The sequence below is a fragment of the Danio aesculapii genome, chromosome 9 (genome assembly GCF_903798145.1).
Source record: "Danio aesculapii chromosome 9, fDanAes4.1, whole genome shotgun sequence".
Classification (NCBI taxonomy): domain Eukaryota; kingdom Metazoa; phylum Chordata; class Actinopteri; order Cypriniformes; family Danionidae; genus Danio; species Danio aesculapii.
This window is the reverse complement of record NC_079443.1, coordinates 33,736,786-33,755,785: the sequence shown is the minus strand read 5'-3', so window position 1 is coordinate 33,755,785 and position 19,000 is coordinate 33,736,786. Positions and strand designations below refer to the sequence as shown.

Genomic DNA, 19,000 nt, shown 5'->3' with positions numbered 1-19,000 from the left:
GCATTTGACATCCCCTGCTTATGCCATATTTTACCCCAAACAACTTCTGCTTGACCATATTGGCCTAATTGAAATGTTTCAGATCATAACCGTTAAAAAGCATTTTGCACGCCTCGTTTAGTAACGTTTTAAATGCGTTTAACGGCTGAGATCAGTCAGCTGTCAGGCGCCCGCATGGGGTCACCGGGTTAAAACAATATGCGCGCATTCAGACCGCAAAACAGTGTCTACACCGCGTGCAATCCGGCGAGAGACAAACACGACCAAGGAGAAAATCTTGCATCGGCATCCATCCATTCATGCGTCAGACAACTTGTGTTTTGGTTATTGATTATTGAGGTGTGTGGATGATTCATTAAAAAAAGCTCAAAATAAAAATCTACAATAAGAGAATAATTTATAAAGAATATTTCAGATAAATAAATTATACATATAATAATAATAATAATAATAATAATAATAATAATAATAATAATAATAATAATAATAATAATAATAATAAAATAGTTTGCCTACTTAGTCTAATATTTGATGTTGTAAATAGTAGTAAATATTATGAATTTTTTATTTAAATATATAATTGTAATTCGTAACATGGCTACTGATTTGTTGGCTACACTTTTTATTTATTAGGCCTACAATTTATTTTTCAATCTGCAGTGCTTTTGCAGTTTAAACAGTTAATATTGATGAAACAAAAGTTTTTCACTAGCCTGAAAGTTATTTGCCAACATATGCGCCACCTAACTTAACTTAATAACTTCAGTACAGATTGCACAGTTTGTTCAACCGACTTTCTGTAATCTAAACCCAACGATGTTCTGCGAGGATGCACCATATGCGAAGTGTGTCTAATGCATTTAATGATGCCTCAGTTTTTTTGCAGTGACATCAGGTTTTAGGACCCCCACCCACTGGAGCTCATTGGTTCTTGACGGGCTGTCGGAAAAGCGTTGACATTGTTCCGGTGACTTGCCCCCGGGTGGTGGGGAGGAGGGACCGCCTATAAAACACCCGTCGTCACTCTCGGGCGTGCCAAACACAAACAGTGCACGAGTGAACTGGAATAGCCTAACGAGTCAATTCTGCAAAGCCACACACCAGCACGCGCTTGCACCTGCTACCGGTAAGTCTGAAAATATAGAAAATATATGCAATGGTTTTACTTGTATAAAGTATTTTTTAAAATATTTAAACTATTAGTAAACACCTGCGTTATTTTGGGTGTTACGTGATTTCCCTCCAATTATTTAGTGAAGAAATGTATTAAAGGATAGCTACTGTTGGCTACATTACTACTTTTTAAAATAATAACTTTTATAATTATAACTTTTTCATAATTAGTATAGTTTGTCGCAACTAATTATTAAACTATTTGGCAAATTCAAACAGATTTCATAAACTTAATGGAGTTGCCGAGTTGTTATTAATCTCCATATTAAATCTGCTTCTTTACATTTATAAGAAATGAATACTTTTTAATTAGTTTTTAATTTCATATCAATTGTTTTTCGTTGCGTCTTAGATTTTCAGGGTTTAATAATTGCTTTCTTTTAAAGGAATATCGACATCCTCGAGAATCTGAGAGCGCACTGAACGTCATGGACTCTGACACGAGCCGAGTGTCCAGCAGACCTTCTTCTCCTGAAGGCGATGATCTTTTTCTATCCGCCGTCAAGAAGTCAGTGGGTTTCTCCGGCGCCGTCTCCTCTACGCAGAGCGATTCTCCTCCGGAGTTAAGAGGCGCAGATCTGCGGGGCATCTCCAGCGCTGATGAGGACGCAATGGCTCTAAAGATGCTCTCCAAAAAGGACCGTAAACTTCTCTCCGAGAATGAGCTGCAGAGCATGCGCCTAAAGATCAACAGCCGCGAGAGAAAGCGCATGCACGACCTCAACATCGCCATGGACGGGCTCCGGGAGGTCATGCCCTACGCTCACGGGCCGTCCGTGCGCAAGCTCTCCAAAATAGCCACTCTGCTGCTCGCGCGCAACTACATACTTATGCTGAGCAACTCGCTGGAGGAGATGAAGCGGCTCGTGAGCGAGATCTACGGCGGAGGGAGCGGGGCCCATCACGCCGGTTTCCATCCGTCCAGTTGTGGCACTCTTACGCACGCGGCGGCTGCTCCGTTACCGGGTCACCCCGCTGTCTCGCATTCCTCTCACCCGGTGCACCATCCTCTGCTTCCACCAGCAGTCTCCTCCGCGGCATCTCTCTCCGGGACGGGGCTTTCAGCCGTCAGGCCGCATCACGGACTCCTCAAAGCCCCGTCAGCCGGCGCTGGGCCTCTTGGCGCGGGTTTCCAGCACTGGGGTGCGGGCATCCCGTGTCCGTGCAGCATGTGCCAGGTGCCTCCGCCTCATGTGCCCGGTATGAGCGCCGTCAGCATGCCACGGCTGACCAGTGACTCAAAATGAAGTGAACTTTTGTAAAAGAACTTTGAGAAGCCACCACAGACTTTTATAAATATATATACAACTGTAATATCGTGTTTATCGTTTATGGCTGAACAATGTGTTGTGGGAATCACAAATAGAGCTGGTGCAAAGAAGAATGGATCAAAGCCACTAACATAGAGGTTTTTAACACTTTAGCATTTCTGTATATAGATTTAGTTGAAAATGGCATACCTTCCTTAGCCTTCAACCATGGGACTAAATGAACAAGTTTAATGTGAAATAGAATTACAGCACAAAGTAAAATAAAGCCGATTCATGCTTTAGTTAAATAGGGCTAGATAGTTTATTAAGCCACTGCTATTGATTAAAATGTCCTTGAAAACATAATGGTTGTAAATATGTAGATAGTGTTTGTACAGTTTGAGAGATTTTATATTACCTTCCCCAGTTTGGGGCCAGAATTCATTTGCCAAGCGCTCTCTGTAAAGCACCTGTTCATTCCTGCACAATATATTTCTACATCTGCATTCTTCCCCTCTCCTTACTTCATAATTGATAGTTTTTTATTTCTTCTTTTTGCACAAGCTTGTCCGTCATTACTATACCGATGCGAAGAATGATCAACTTTTATTTTTTTATAATAAAGTGCAAAATGCTATTTATTTACTTATTTCGATGGTATTTTCAAATTAATGTGCGGTGAATGTTTGAGTCCTAACTGTAAAATAAATGTCTTAAAATGATTTACTTGTTTGTGTTTGATTAACTTTTTTTCATTATGCAAAGCATACATCATCTAAAGGACAAATACAAAAAATATCTGTCTGTCTGTCTGTCTGTCTGTCTGTCTGTCTGTCTGTCTAATTTTGCAAAAAAAATGAAAAGAAAAACACACAAATCTATTTTTCATATTTTATTTTTTAATATCAATTCGCATTAGTGTTTGCGTATTTTGGGAAACAAATAATCACTTATTCGAGAACAAACAGAGAATGATCAGACCGACACCATTTATTTATTGTGGACTAAACCAAAATGGAATGAAGATGGTCTAAAGAAAGAAAAAATGTTCAACAACTTGCCAGCATATAGACAGAGCGTATCTCTTTGAGGCAGATTTAATTAAATAATTTAGAATGTTTTGTAATTTACCTTATATTGAATATCCTGATAAATTAGCCAACTCGATTCATTCTTCAACCCTAAATTTGTGTTTCTGGAAATATTTTTAAAACATCAAATTATCTGAAGAATTCGTTTTTTTTTTCAGTCCACTTGCATGAATTACGCATCAATTAGTTTAACATTAAATCTGAAAAACGAAAGACAAAACAAAAAAAAAACAAAAAAAAAAAAAAAAAAAAAAAAAACAAATGCATACATGCTAAGTGTTTGCCCTCTTCCAGCTTGTATTTCATTTGCGTGAAAAAACATAAAACTCAGACCCAGAGTTTGATCGAAATTATAAAAATCTAAATATAAATTCCATCTTAAATGATTAGAATAATCCGCTGCATAAAACATATGCTGGATAAGTTCATTTCGCTGTGGCGACCCCAGATAAATAAAGGGACTAAGCCGAAAAGAAAATTAATGAATGAATGATCAGAATAAAGAAGCTAATTGTGTTGGAAAGAATGTCGCAAAACATTTTCTATAATTTTGATCTGTAGAATAGCCTAGAATGGGGGGGGGGGGGGGGTCATTTATTTAGAATGCAGAAAACGCATTTGAAGTCGTGCACTACAGAATATATGCAAAAAGAGAAGAAGCTGCGAGATGGGGGGAATAAATAAAGGAGTATTAGGTGGAATACATAACTAAACGCCAGCAGCTGGATGGCAGATTGCTCTTTCTGTTGCAATGTTTTCCAAGGGATTTTTTGAGCTGGAACGATATGGAGTGAAGCTGGTTTATGAATATTCATATTTGCCACTTGTTTATTTGTTTATCCGTTATATTGATTCGTTATTTTGTGCAACAAAGAACCATTTCTATTTTACATGAACAGAAGTGATTAGTATAGAAGTTTTTTATTTACTTATACAGTTTAATTTAATTTAGTTTGCTTGTATTATTTGTAATAATTATAAATTACTGATTTATTCTAGATGCATGTTGGGCTGTCTTCGCGCCACAGTTAAATTCAACAAACGGGCGAATAGCCTACACCAACAAATCTTTAGGTAAGTTTCAAAGTTTCAGTGAATAAAGTTTCAGTATTGCAACGACCCAGTAATTTCGACCCCAGATTGAGCTCTATGAAAGCAAACAGGCTGCTGGTGTCTTGTCTTCCTTCACTAACATCTGCTTGTTAGTAATCTTCAGCCGCCTCGCCCATTTGCTCCGCGTAAAATGCAATTACTCCGGAAGGTAATGAGAATTACACGCTATCACATTTCCAAATTAATCAGAGCAGCACCTCCCCCGCAGAGCCACTCCACACAGGCCACCTTAACGAAGATCTCCTCTCACCGACTGACTGACTAAACGACTCACAGATGCTAATGGGCATCACTAATAACGCGCGGATGAACTTAATAGCAAATCCATGAAAGTAACCTGCAATCTTTCCAGCGCGCAACAAACTTTGTGTTCTGTAAAACAGGTCGCACTGCGTCCGCCCAGGTCTTTTATGTTTCCCTTAAATACAGAGCTGTTTTACATAGAAGTTACCTAGAAGTAAATTACCAAAGACGCTGGGAAAATTTGTCAATGTCAACACACGCTATTTAACTTTGTTAAGGTGGCATTTTCTTTCGGAAGGCATGAAATCTGATGCCTGCATAGCCTACGTATCATAAGATGTACATATATCCAGTGGTGTAAAGTAACAAATTGCAAATACTCAAATTACTGTAATTGAGTATTTTTTTCCTCAGAATTTGTAATTTATAAAGTATTTTTAAAATGTGTACTTTTACTTTCCTTTGAGTACATTTTTAGAGCAATATCGGTGCATTTACTCCACTACTTTTCTTCAACCTACTTTTTATTATTTCGATTAGAATCAATCCTGCGATTCCTGTCCGGTAGAAAGTAAATGGCATCGTATACTGAACTACTTTAACACAGACATGCAACAAACTGTTTGGAAGAATTAAAAGTGTCCATGAAGATATTTGACGCAATAACCTGAGAAGGATCTGTTGAATGACCCAGAGAATGTTTAGACTGAATGTCACTGATGAGAAGATGACGAATGTTTACTGTATGCCCTACTGAAAAAAACAGCTTAAACCAGCCTAGGTTTTAGATGGTCAACCAGCCTGGTTTTAGAGGGGTTTTGGTTATTTCCTGGCTGGTTTTCAGTCATTTCCAGCCTGGTCTTAGCTGGTCAGGCTGGGAGATGACAGCTAAAACCAGCTTGACCAGCTTAAACCAGGCTGGAAATGGCTGTAAACCAGCCTGGAAATGGCCAAAACCCCTCTAAAACCAGCCTGGTTTAAGCTGGATTTTTTTTTAGCAGGGTGATGACCGAAATAACTTGGTGCACTACAGAATCTTACGTTTACACACACACACACGCACGCACGCACGCACGCACACACACACATAATTAAAATTATTACACAATTACAGTAATATTTACACCAGATACTTTCACTCTTGCACCACATCTTTGGGCAAGTAATGGTACTTTTACTTGAGTGTAATTTTTCAGTACTCTTTCCACCTCTGCATACATTCCAAAGCACCATCACATACAAATGTCTCAAATGCAGCAATTTTATTGACTTGCATAGGCTAGTTCATCCAAAAATGATAGTGATAAATTACTCACCCTTCACTTGCTTCAAACGGTTTTGACTTGAATTTTTCTGTTAAACACAAAGTAAGTTATTTTTTAGAATGCTAAACACCGTATTAATATTTAGTAACATTGTATTTGTTTTTCTGATGGTTACAGATTTTCAGCCTTTTATCAAAATACATCAACAGAAGAAAGAAAAGGTCTGGAACCACTCAAGGAAGAGTAAGTAGTGAGTAATTTTTCATATTTTTTAGCTGAACTATTTTTTTAACATGATCAAACTGTGCATGTTGACATACTTCAATGTCATGTTTTTGTTTTAAGAGTTTTGGTCATATGGAAAACAATCACACTGTAAAAAAATATCAATTAGTCATGACAACATATGTTTTTAATTCATTTTAACTTATTAAACTAAGTTAATAATGCTCTAACTTAATTTTGTAAGTTACGCATGCTGTTTTAAGTTAGTTCAATGAAATAAGACAACATAAGTTGAATGGACTCAGGACTGATTCAGGACTCAAGGTTTGATTTTGACATAATTTGATTCAGTTTAAAAGTTTAAAGCAACCAGGATTGTTTTTAAAGTGCAGGGACAAAAATCTTTAAACAAGCACTCAGGTTTTGATTGTGTCAATGTGCCATCAAACTCAACGGCCAATGAAATTGCTGTATTTGAAACTACATCTGCACATGAGACAATGTGTTGGGAACATGAACACAAACATCAAACTGGCATGTGTGTATGCAAAAACCACACAGTATTGCCTTCCATTAAAATGACTGCCTCCATCAGGGGTGCCCACACTTTTTCAGCATGTGAGCTACTCATAAAATGACCAAGTCAAAATGATCTAATATAAAAATGCAAAACGTACATTTATTTATAAACATATTGAGATTTCTGTATTTGTACAACATATATTGATGATAGCCATCTATTATATAATGTCTATGCCTACAACTCTGTACATATTGTTGTCATTACATTACTCTGATGAATTGCACTGAATAGAATCAGCCAGGAAAGCATAGTCCGGACAGTAGCTGCTGATAGCCAGCCTCAAGCACACTACCAAATGATCATCAGTCATGGTGGAATGATATTTGGACTTAGACAAAACTAGTTTTGCAGCACTTAACAAAGTTGGCGCAGTTTTACTCAAATCTGTGGTTACCCATGCATTAGAAAAGGTCTAGACTAGCTGCCCTTTATGTCAATCAAGCGACAAATTTGGCCTATAAAAGGCTTCAAACTGCATGTTCAATTTCCCACATTTTGTTTAAACACTTAAAATAGCTTTCTACATGATTTGTTTACCTTCCAAAATTCAGATATTAAAATGCATAAATAAAAAATCACATAATCATTTACATTATATAATCTCTGTTACCGTTAAAATGATAAAATAGCCTAAATGAAACTTGGTGAATAGATAGCTAATATTTATCCATGCCTAACTGCAGCAGTCTCATGCATAGCATTTTCCCAGATTGTGTTTAGTGTTTAATATTTATGTGTGTGCGGTGGTTTTAAACTCAGATCTTAAAACCATTCTTAAATCCTCTGATTCAGCACAGATGTTGAGCCATTCAGACGCAAACACTGGGCCTTGTTAGCCCAAAGGATTAGACCGAGAGGATTGTAGAGATGCATCAAAGGTGGTGGAAAAACACAAATAATGTGGAAAAGAGAAGAGCCAAAATAAACAAATAAATGAAGTGCATCTGTAGCTTTGTGGGACAAAAGAAAGTAGCGAGAAAGGGGAGAGAGATGGCCAGAGAAGTAAAGTTGCCAACTCTGTCCCTTTCCATCCTAAAATGTGCTTTTCGGCCTCTCGGTTTCATTGATCCATCATGGTTATAGTGACTGTGGGTCATTTATCACATAATCACCCCAAGAAGTGCATTTTAGAGGAGGAGCAGACGGATGATTTGAGGAGCCCATACAGTGGCCATATGAGACCACACTTCCCCTGGGACGAGTGTTTATCTCACCCTCCATCATCTGTTCATCCTTACGTAACACACCCCCACGGAGAGAAGAACACCTCCATGTAGAAGGCATTGTGTTATCTTTTTATTTCAATTTATTGAGAAGCACTAAAGTAGGCATGATTACAATCAATCAATCTGAGAAAAGTGAGTATTAAATACAATTTATTGGACATCAATACATGAAACTTACTATATATATATATATATATATATATATATATATATATATATATATATATATATATATATATATATATATATATATATATATATATATATTTAATGTCTGTCGCTATATATAACTGTCGCCTCACAGCAAAAAGGTCGCTGGTTCGAGTCCAGACTGGGCCAGTTAGCATTGCAGTGTGGAGTTTGCATGTTCTCCCTGTGTTGGATTGGGTTTCCTACACAGTCCAAAGACATGCGGTATAAATAAATTGGGTAAGCTGTATTGTCCGTATTGTCCGTGTGTGTGTGTGTGTGTGTGTGTGTGTGTGTGTGTGTGTGTGTGTGTGTGTGTGGGGTTGGTGTTTCCCAGTATGGGGTTGCGGCTGGAAGGGCATCCGATGCGTAAAACATACACTGAAATAGTTGGCGGTTCATTCCACTGTGGCGACCTCTGAAATAGAGACCAGGCCAAAGGAAAATGAAGGAATGAATTTACCTCACAACTAATTCCGTTATGGTATATTTTTTATTCCGTTATGGTATATTTAAAAGCATTTTAAGGTCAACATTATAAGCCCCTTTAAGCTATTTTTGATAGTCTACAGAACAAACCATCGTTATACAATAACTTGCCTAATTGCCCTATCCTGCCTAGTTAACTGAATTAACCTATATAGTTAAACCTTTAAATGTCACTAGGCTGTATAGAAGTGTCTTGAAAAATATCTAGTCAAATATTATTTACTGTCATTATGGCAAAGATAAAATAAATCAGTTATTAAAGATGAGTTATTAAAACTATTATGATTAGAAATGTGTTGAAAAAATCTTCTCTCCATTAAACAGAAATTGGGGAAAAATAAACAGGGGGCTAATAATTCTGATTTCAACTGTAGGTGTCAATAAACCATTTGGTAAAATGATATATAAAGTTCTATTACTTGTCACTAGGGTGGCACCCTTGAAGGATATATATATTTTATATATCTAGTTTATAGTTTGTAACTCATTTTGTGAACAAAATTGTACCCCTAAGGACGTATTGTGTACTTTTAATACATTTTATATACATTTTACATTATTTTATACATTTTTTCCCCTTAGGCTATTTTACGTCCACTCATAATTTTTTCAGCAATAGAAAACTTCTGAAATGCATGTAGACCTTTTACTATATCTCATATATTTAGTCAAGAAAATGCTCAAATCCTTTTACAGATTCTAAATGCATTAGGAGGGTTAAAGTAAGCCATTTTTCCAGATATAGTGCTATTGGGCATTTGGGATTTAGAGTGTTTGTTTGCAGGTCACGAGCTGGACTGTTGTGTGCACCTACCAGTCGATGAACTAAAGCCAATGCACTGTCATACAGCATAGATCAATGTGTTTACTGAAAGAGTCAATGTGTTTACTGAGAGAGACCAAGACAGATGGAGTAGAGAAACACAGAGAAAGAAAAGCGAGTCAAAGGAGTGTAAGATAGACAGAAAGATGTGCATTAGGAATGTTTGAGCGCTTAAAGAAAGAGGGGATAATCCTGTAAGGGGCCGAACCCTTGGATATTCATGACTGGCCGAGTGTGGATGCGCTGTGAAAAGAGGACAGGGCCTGGACAACTTCACATCAAAGAGCACCATGGGAGCTCCGCAGAGCAATGAGGGTTTGTTGCCGCTGGATCTTTTGTTTGTGGCTTTGTTGCTGTCCAGCTGAACCCTTTCAGAGAAATGATCTGATGAGCAGTGTTGCCTCTTTTCAGAAAAAAGTCTGTGTGTGTGTGTGTGTGTTCGATAAACTCCAAATGACTTTGTTCTGCAATCTGATCCTCTTCTGGCATATGTCTCTCCATCTCAATCCACTGGGACCACCAGCTCTCCTTCTCCTTCTGCATCGCAAAATCATATTAGTAACTTTAGGGAAAGAGAGAAACTTTCCCTGCACACTTACACTGACGTCTTGTGTTGGTGTGTATTGTGTGTGCATGTGTCAGGATAGTTGATGGATGGTTGGCCAATAGAGGTGTTTGGCTCTCAGTTTGCATAGGTCGCCTGACTCTTCTTTTCTCTCATTTATCTTCACTCGTTTTCAGCCATCTTGACAAGCGTCTGAGAATCCATCCTTCATCAGGCCTGCTCTGCTTGAATAGAGGGCAGATCCGCACTATAGATGAGTATCCACTTCGAAAGCTAAATTAGCTTGGGAATTTACTCTGCATATGCATGCTGATTCATTAGAAAACAGTGGAACATCGCAATGCTTTGTTGCCTAAATTTTGATCAAAGTTTAGTGGATGGATTTTTTTCTCTCTGTGATCTTTTATCACTGGTGACTTTCTGGTCTTTAGTCTGTGATCTTGACAGTGGGTGTGTGTGTTTCCGTTTTTGGTTTTGTCCCTCTCACTTGATGCTTTTCATGCTGTCTGTTCAGTTAGTCACTGATTATTCCTTGCGTTTTCATCAAACCTTAGCTCATCTATCATGTCCTAGAAGCCCTCTGTTTCCTTTATGAAATGGAAGTTCACGCCAGTCTTTTTTAACACAAAGTCACAAAGTTTTTTATAAAGCAAATGAGCCCATCTTGCTAATGGACCTACAGTGCTCAGCATATATAAGTACACCCCTAACATATCTATCTTTTAAATTCATATTTTTAATAGGAAGCTCTACAATATTATATTTGTGCATATACATTAGATTAGTCAGTACTGAAGCCAAATCTGGAGCTTATCTAAAAAAATAATTTAAAATAACAGTCTAAAAACTAGTAAAGCCAAATTTATATGCTATAGAAAAATATTAAATACAAATTTAAAAAAGGGGAAAACCCAGAGAATAATTAATAAAAAATAATTATGATAAAATTTTGTAGGTTGAAATTATTTTGCAATGATTTGCTTGAATTTATTTGCATTATCTTTCAATTTCCAAAAATGTTTGGTGACTAAATTATTATTTTAATAAATATATCTGTTTAATAAATCTGTTCTGTTTAAATGCACCAAAATATATTGCTTATATTCACTGAGAAATGGATAAAAATAGTCATTTTCAAAATGGGGTGTACTCAATTATGCTGAGCACTGTAGCTAGCTGTATAATTGAATGGGAAAATGACAGAAAATTTTAACATTTAAATTTTATTAGGATTGAAAACAACCTGACGGCACTCTGGAGATGAATGAATCATTTTTGTGTCATTTCATTCAATTTGCCAAAATATTATTAAAATGTTACGAGTTGTGGGTCAGTTGGCATTTCTGTGTGGAGTTTGCATGTTCTCCCTGTGTTCGCGTGGGTTTTCTCCGGGTGCTCCGGTTTCCCCCACAGTCCAAAGACATGTAGTACAGGTGAACTGAATAAACTAAATTGTCCATAGTGTATGTGTGTGAAGACAAGAGTGTATGGGTGTTTCCCAGTTCTGGGTTGTGGCTGGAAGGGCATCCGCTGCATAAAACATGTGCTGGATAAGTTGGCGGTTCATTCGGCTGTTTATAAAGGGACTAAGCCGAAAAGAAAAGGAATGAATGAATGTTACGAGTTGCTTCCAAACTCATCTACAACTAGCCCAAATGTTGATCACACAACAAAAGATATACCTAGAATGCTATAAGAAAAGAGAAAACAATCATTTATTGTTTACCTGGTCTTTTGTCTATGATTATGTCCATTCACCCCTTCTGACAGGTCTTCAAATTTGAGTGGTTTGTTGACATCACACTGACAGTCCCATATAAGCTTAACCAAAGCACACAATCTGAGCTAAAAGGAGCGATGATTAGTTCAACTTTCGAGTCTTTGGGTTTTTGGGTTTCAAAACTAGAGGACTCTAGTAATGAACAGATCAAATCTTTTTCTGGCTCTAAATTTATACGATTGGCTTCTGTCTATCACACGATAAAAAAACAACTCAAACCGAGGACTCGAGAAATAAACGGATCAAATCGTTATGCAGCTCTGAATGCATATGACTGGCTTCTGTCCATCACGTGATGAACGAATGACTCAAACCCAATAGAGAACTTGAAAAATGAACTAATCTTCTACTCCACCTGCACAAATATGCACATGCACAAACGAATGAACACTCCCTGAGAGGACTCATGGTTCATACAAAATATTTGTTCAAAATGAACCAATCGTTCAAGAACGCCCACATCACTGCACAAAAGTTAGATAGGTGAACGAAGTTGGTTTGAACTTACCGCCGAAGTGAACTTTCTGGAGATGCTCTGGCTGGCAAATATCTTCAAACTACTATTGGTTCATAGTGAGCATGCAATGGGCAGGTCCTGAAGCTCTTTTTTTTTGACGTGGAAATCTTCATTTCTTTTGTCCAGTCTGTCGAGAATGGAAATTCCTGACTAAAACATTAAATGCTGGATTTATAGTGGAAATTGAAGTGTAATTTTAATTAAAAACAACACTGACAGTTTTTTATGTTTAAATCTACTGGATAATCGAACTGCAAACATCTGCTTTGTAGAAAGCTCAGAAAAGACTTTGATAGAGAGAGTTGTAGTTACCTCATCCACGCGATTTACATGTCAAAGTCAATAAAGAAGAGAACGACAAAGCAAACTGACAACACTGACAATGGTCTTTTTTTGCGTTTATTCCTAAATCAATGGTGTAAGGAGATCAACAAAAAGGTGACAAAAACCATGAAATGGAATTCTGCCTCACAAAAGGTTTACATTTTTTTTGTGCGTGAAGCCTCTTGGCACGGCATTCGGCAATGCATATGTTCAATGTGACGTGTCAGAGTGAGTGCTCTTATTAGTGAAATGTGACACACACGGCAGCTGGCACTGAGTAGCCCATGACAGCTATAATCAGTGTGTCCTCAGCAGGACCGCTTCAGAGCGTGTGTTTAAAGAACGCTCTCTGGACGTCAGCGACTGGGTATGATTTTGGATCTGTTGTGTCAACTGTTCTTTGGGCAACTTGACAAAAGGCCCATGGGGTGACTCTTCGCCTTGCCTCATCCATCTGAGAAGCCAACCGTTCTGTCCAGGCCAACCTTTCCCAGAGCATGCTGAGAGCCACAATACCCAGCCTTCAGCTCATTGGTTCCGCCCTATTAACAGCTTGTAATCTTCTCATATCCATGGCTGGCGGCCCAGTGCAACACGTCAAGCAGGGTTCGCAGTGCTCTGAAGCTCTAGACAGCTCACCTCCCCCTCGTCAACCTTTTTACCGCATCTCCACCAGATATGCACTTGTTTTAAGAAGCCAGAGAAGGAGTTTGAGGCCCTGCAGTCTCACCCTTTACACCTGCTTCCCTCCAGGGGAGAGAAGGAGAGAATAAAGTTGTGACATCTGTTAATTTCTCATTAGAACTTTTCTTTATGCAGGTTTGTTGGTGTGCGAGACAGCTCCGCAGTACGTGCAGTACGGACACAAGCTGGCGAAGGGCTGGCCAGCCGGCGGTTGAAATATCACGCTCGGCATTTAGCAGACGTTTCTCGGCGTCCATGGTCTGGTAATGAATATGGAAGCAGACCTTCTCCGTTTCAATGTTACTGATTTTTTGCATCAGCTTGTGTTGTGACCTTCCACATCATGAAAAACAGTTAGCAATGCAAGCTGTCAAAGTTAGCACAGGTAGTCCAACTTCTTAATGCCTGGTGTTTGCTTGTTGTTTTTGTTTTGGTGTAATTAAGCTCAGGTGTCTGTCAGAGAGGCATTGCGATATTTCTGCTGGTGCACAGATTTGGTTTCCCATCTTGCCTTCGCGTATTTAGATCAAATTAGGGATGAGGATAAGCATTGTTTTGGGGGATTTATTTTATGACTTTATATTTAAAATATTTAAAGGATATTCTGAAAAAAAATTTTTTTTTTTTTAGAATATATGTTTGATATGTTCGTGTGGGGGCGATGCAGTGGTGCAGTAGGTAGTGCTGTCGCCTCACAGCAAGAAGGTCACTGGTTTGAGCCTCAGCTGGGTCAGTTGGCGTTTCTGTGTGGAGTTTGCATGTTTTCCCTGCTTTCCCTGTGGGTTTCCTCCGGGTGCTCCAGTTTCCCCCACAGTCCAAAGACATGCAGTACAGGTGAATTGGGTAGGCTAAATTGTCCGTAGTTTATGAGTGTGAATGTGTGTGGATGTTTCCCAGGGATGGGTTGCGGCTGGAAGGTTATCCGCTGCGTAAAAACATGCTGGATAAGTTGGCGTTTTTTTCGCTGTGGCAACCCCGGTTTAATAAAGGGACTAAGCCGAAAAGAAAATGAATGAATGCGTGGGTTTCCTTGAGGTGCAAACAGTCCAAAAACAAGCGGTATAGGTGTATGAATAAACTAAATTGGCCGTAGTGTATGAGTGTGTGTGTGAATGTAAGAGTGTATGGCCGATTCCCAGTACTGGGTTGCGGCTGGAAGGGCATCTGCGGTGTAAAACATATGCTGGATAAGTTGGCGATTTATTCCGCTGTGGTGACCCCTGATGAAAAAAGGGACTAAGCCGAAGTAAAACGAATGAATGAATGTTTGATATGGTGATTACAGAACTTTAAACATAAAAACATATAAAATAGTTTTTTTCTCCAGCAGATGTTACAATATAAATGGGAATGAAGAAAATTCAGATACAATAAATAAATTAAATTGTTATGTTTAATAAATGAAATATTAATCAAATTAACATTTTTTAAATAATAAAAGATCAAAAGACCTTTCTCATGTGACATGCTAGGTTACTGCTAATTATTGATTTTATGCACAACCACATTTAGGAGTTTTATGGCCTTCACTTTTGAAAAGTGAACTTAAGACCTCTCAATGCAGGGGTGTCCAGACCTGTTCCTGTAAGGCTACTGTCATCAGACTTACTAGAAACATCCAGAAAAACATGTTAGAGTGGATGGAGCCTTAAATCTAGAAGATACTGAGCAGTGCTGGAGGCCCTTGCATGCATTTCTTTAGAGATCCATGAACACTCTGTCCTCTCTGTGAGATTCTGAACCTCATTTGCATTTGTATACATTCAAAATGACAAAACGCATCACACAAAAATCGATATCAATATCAAAGGCATTCAACAATACATTGGCTTTTCATTTATTATGGTATGATGAGGGCGATTGTATTTTGTTTTAAGTTTACTACATGCATGTTATGTACACTACCAGTCAAAAGTTTGGGGTCAGTTTTTTTTTCTTCATGTTTTTTTAAAGACGTTTATTCTGTTCATCAAGGCGGCATTATTAAATGTAAAACAAATTGTTAAATTATAATAACATACAAATTAATAATAATAATAACAATAATAATCAATATTCAAGTGATTTAAGAAGGATCATGTGACTGGACTAATGAAGCTGAAAATTCATCTTTAAAATCTCTGGAATAAATGATTAAATTAAATGATAAACTACTTTTAAACAGTTATTTTATAGTGCAATAACATTTCACAATATTACAATTTGTACAGTATTATTGATGAAATAAACACAACCTTGGTGAGCAGGAGAAGCTCATTTTAAAACATTTTAAAATCCTACTGACCCCAAACTTTTAACCGGTAGTGTATGTGTGTATATCTCTCTAAGATGGAAATTTCAGTGGTGCCAAGTGAATGCCACCTCAGCCAGGCATTTTACTGGTAACTACAGGAAACAGGCTTGGTGTGAATAAGCTGATTGAACCCCCAGGTGCAGATCCAGAGACCCAGCCCAAGCTCGCCGGCTTGGCCCAGACGGAGTACACGCTGACCCCCACAAAGACAGCCCTCATCTTCATCCATGCCTGGCTCCACCGGTCCCTGACCTGCTCCAGCTTTGCCACGGAGGCAATGGGCGCTGGGGGCAGGGGATACGGATGTGAGAACCCCGGCACTACGCCACCCCATTCAACCCTCTACAAGCTGGAAGGAAGGACGGAGAGAGCGGGAGGGGGGCAGTATTGCGGGTGGACACCAGGTTCTTTCTTTCCCTCTCTTTTTCATCTCTTCTTTCTGTCTCTGTGTCAGAGCAGGTGTCCTTTTCGGCCCTCTCTTCTCACCCTCCCTCCTTTCTGTCGCCGTTTCTTTTCACACACACGTTCACAAACATACAGCTGATGAACATCCCTGCTCTAATCCATCACAGGCCGTCTTTTATTGGTCAGCTCGAGACACACACACTTCCACACACCCCAACACACTGGCAGGTTGTGTTCTGTTGGCCTGCAGGTGCCTGGCGTTGCGATTGCTCTTTAAATTCTCTTTCCTGTCGGAGCTTACGATTGTGTGCACATGGATGCCATGATACCATTCAGGCGGACCGGGTGCCACAACCTTCTTACCCTCCTCTCACCCCGGCGAGACAAACAGGAGATTCTATGTTCTCACCTCCCGCTTTCAACATGAACAACATGCTTTCTGTTTGCATCTCTTCCTTCCTCTCACTTTAAGAGGGAGGCAAAATGAGAGTGTGTCAATAGATTGGGAAAAGAGATAATTACACCGTTTGTATGTTTTACAATCAGTCTCACCATGGGTATGTCCGGTGTGCCACCTGTGATGAGAATCATTGGGCCTTCTGTTTATTGGCTCATTTGCTTCCTCTTTCAGTAACTGAAAATCAGCGTAACAATATATCCCATGAATGCAATATCACAGTATTGCACTGAGAGGAACACATCTCCAGATCCCATTCAATGAACATGGGGCATGTGCTCACGATCAGGGGTTTCAACCACTGGAAATGATGAAATCATTAGCATGGAGGGCAGAAGAGGGGGCGTCGAGAAGAGAGCGAGAGAAAGAGAGAGAGTAACTCATTAGCTCTTTACAGCAGTACTTCTCTCAAATTCCTCCAATGGTTAGGGAGTGTGTTAGTTTAAAGATCATCTATGAAAGGCATCTACATGGACAAGAGAACAAACCAACTAATTTATCAATTTTAGATTTAACCATTACGGTTTTAGGAACATTTACTAATCTTTAGATGAAAATGGACTTGAAGAAGTGAACTGCTTTTTATTCAACGATTACCTAGAAGAGATCTGGAGTTTGCAGACTGAAAGTTTGAAGGTAAAGCCTTTGCCTACTAGCAGGACTATTTAGCACAACAACTGAACTTAATAAATGAGTAGTAATTTCCTTCAAAATTATCCTTTTCACACACAAATGCCAAAGATATTTTAGTTATATTTACAAATTTCTCTTTGATTGTATTGCATTTGTCATGTTCTCTGAATATCTTTTTTCAGAATGCAGGCTGTGTCTGGTTTCAGATACAGAGAGCAGGGTGAAGGCTCTTTGCAGCAACTCATGCCAAGAATGGTACGGGTAACAGGAACAGGAGGACCAGGCTCCAATGCTGGAAGTCTCCAGGGGCCTCTCAGATCTTCAAAACCCCCTCGAGAGCTGAGTTCAGAGGAGCAACAGGAGCTGCGAAGGAAGATCAACAGCCGTGAAAGGAAGAGAATGCAGGACCTCAACGTGGCCATGGATGCTTTACGGGAAGTCATGGTGCCCTACTCCTCTTCTTCCACCGGTGTAGGGGGAGCACTGCAGCACCCCTACCTCCCTCCTGGAGCCCCTCCGACTGGACGGCGCCTGTCCAAGATCTCGACACTGGTGCTGGCTCGGAACTACATCCTGCTCCTGGGCTCCTCCTTGCAGGAGATGAGGCGTCTGCTAGGTGAGGTCAGCATTGGAATGGGCGTCAGCGGGACTGTACCACGTCTGCTGCTGACAGGAGGGTGGCCATTTCTTACCGGGCCAGGACAACTTTTGCTTTCCCCTCCTGAGCAGCAATTGGGTGTTGCAAAGTGCCCTCTTTTGCCTCAGGGTGCCCAGGAGGAGCCTTTGGCATGGGGGCCAGGCAGCATGTCAGAGAGCCCAGTGTGCCAGTGTGGGGTGTGCCGGACACCCCGGGTGGTGCATGTTAATCCAGCCATGCGTTTTCCAAAGTGATTCCATCGTGCCTCGGAGAAAGGCTAATAAAGAACAATGCAACAATAGGCAGAATTTTAATGTCTTTAGAGGATGAGGTTTCTGGTTATTAAGATTTTTGGTAACACTACAATAAGGTTCAGTCTGTTAACCCTAAAATTCTGTCATAATTTCTAACTGTTATAACATATTAAAAGTCTTTGACTTTCGTTTGTGGAGCCCAAAAGATAAAAACAAAGTAAGTCACATGGGGTAGGAATAACTTCTCTATATACCATTGTTAGGAAAGTTCAGCTCTGGAGAGTCGTAGTCATGCAGAGTTTTGTTTGAATCAAAGTTTGTATGTTACTAGAAAGCTATGACTGGAAAGAATGCAAACATATTTTGTAAAACATTACCCATTTTTTTTCTGCAAAACAATGTTGTCTTTAATTGTCTCCTAAATACTGTTTGCATTTCTGTTCACATAGAACTAAACTAGAAATAAAAAAAAGTATTTTGTTGTTTGAAAGTAGTCTAAAACTTTATCTCTTAGCATATTTCCTTTTGCTTCACCTAGTTTTCTGTCAGACTAAGCGTGTGCATGCTTCTGTGCCCCACTCCTTCCAAACGGATTGAAATAATTAATTGTGCACCCTTTTGCAGCACAAGGATGGAAACCTTTCTTTCACCTCAGCCTTCCCTGAACCCATCCCATTCAACTTCCCAAACAAACCCCAGATCAAACCCAGCAGCCCCATAATAATTAGCCCGCACTCTTTCTTCAACCTTTCATCCAGTCCCTCATTCGCTTGTGGAGGTA

At 39.2% G+C, this 19,000-nt stretch overlaps 2 protein-coding genes across 2 annotated transcripts; both read left to right on the top strand.

Annotated features, from left to right (window-relative positions):
• Positions 1–881: 881 nt before the first annotated feature.
• Positions 882–2,474, top strand: olig2 (oligodendrocyte lineage transcription factor 2). Its single transcript, XM_056465027.1, has 2 exons — positions 882–1,126; positions 1,560–2,474. Exon 2 carries the CDS (start codon positions 1,602–1,604, stop codon positions 2,418–2,420), a length of 819 nt encoding a protein of 272 aa, XP_056321002.1. The 5' UTR covers positions 882–1,126; positions 1,560–1,601; the 3' UTR covers positions 2,421–2,474.
• Positions 2,475–16,911: 14,437 nt separating this feature from the next.
• Positions 16,912–18,693, top strand: olig1 (oligodendrocyte transcription factor 1). The gene is made up of 2 exons (XM_056465382.1): positions 16,912–17,331; positions 17,511–18,693. Exon 2 carries the CDS (start codon positions 17,512–17,514, stop codon positions 18,217–18,219), a length of 708 nt encoding a protein of 235 aa, XP_056321357.1. The 5' UTR covers positions 16,912–17,331; position 17,511; the 3' UTR covers positions 18,220–18,693.
• Positions 18,694–19,000: the final 307 nt, after the last annotated feature.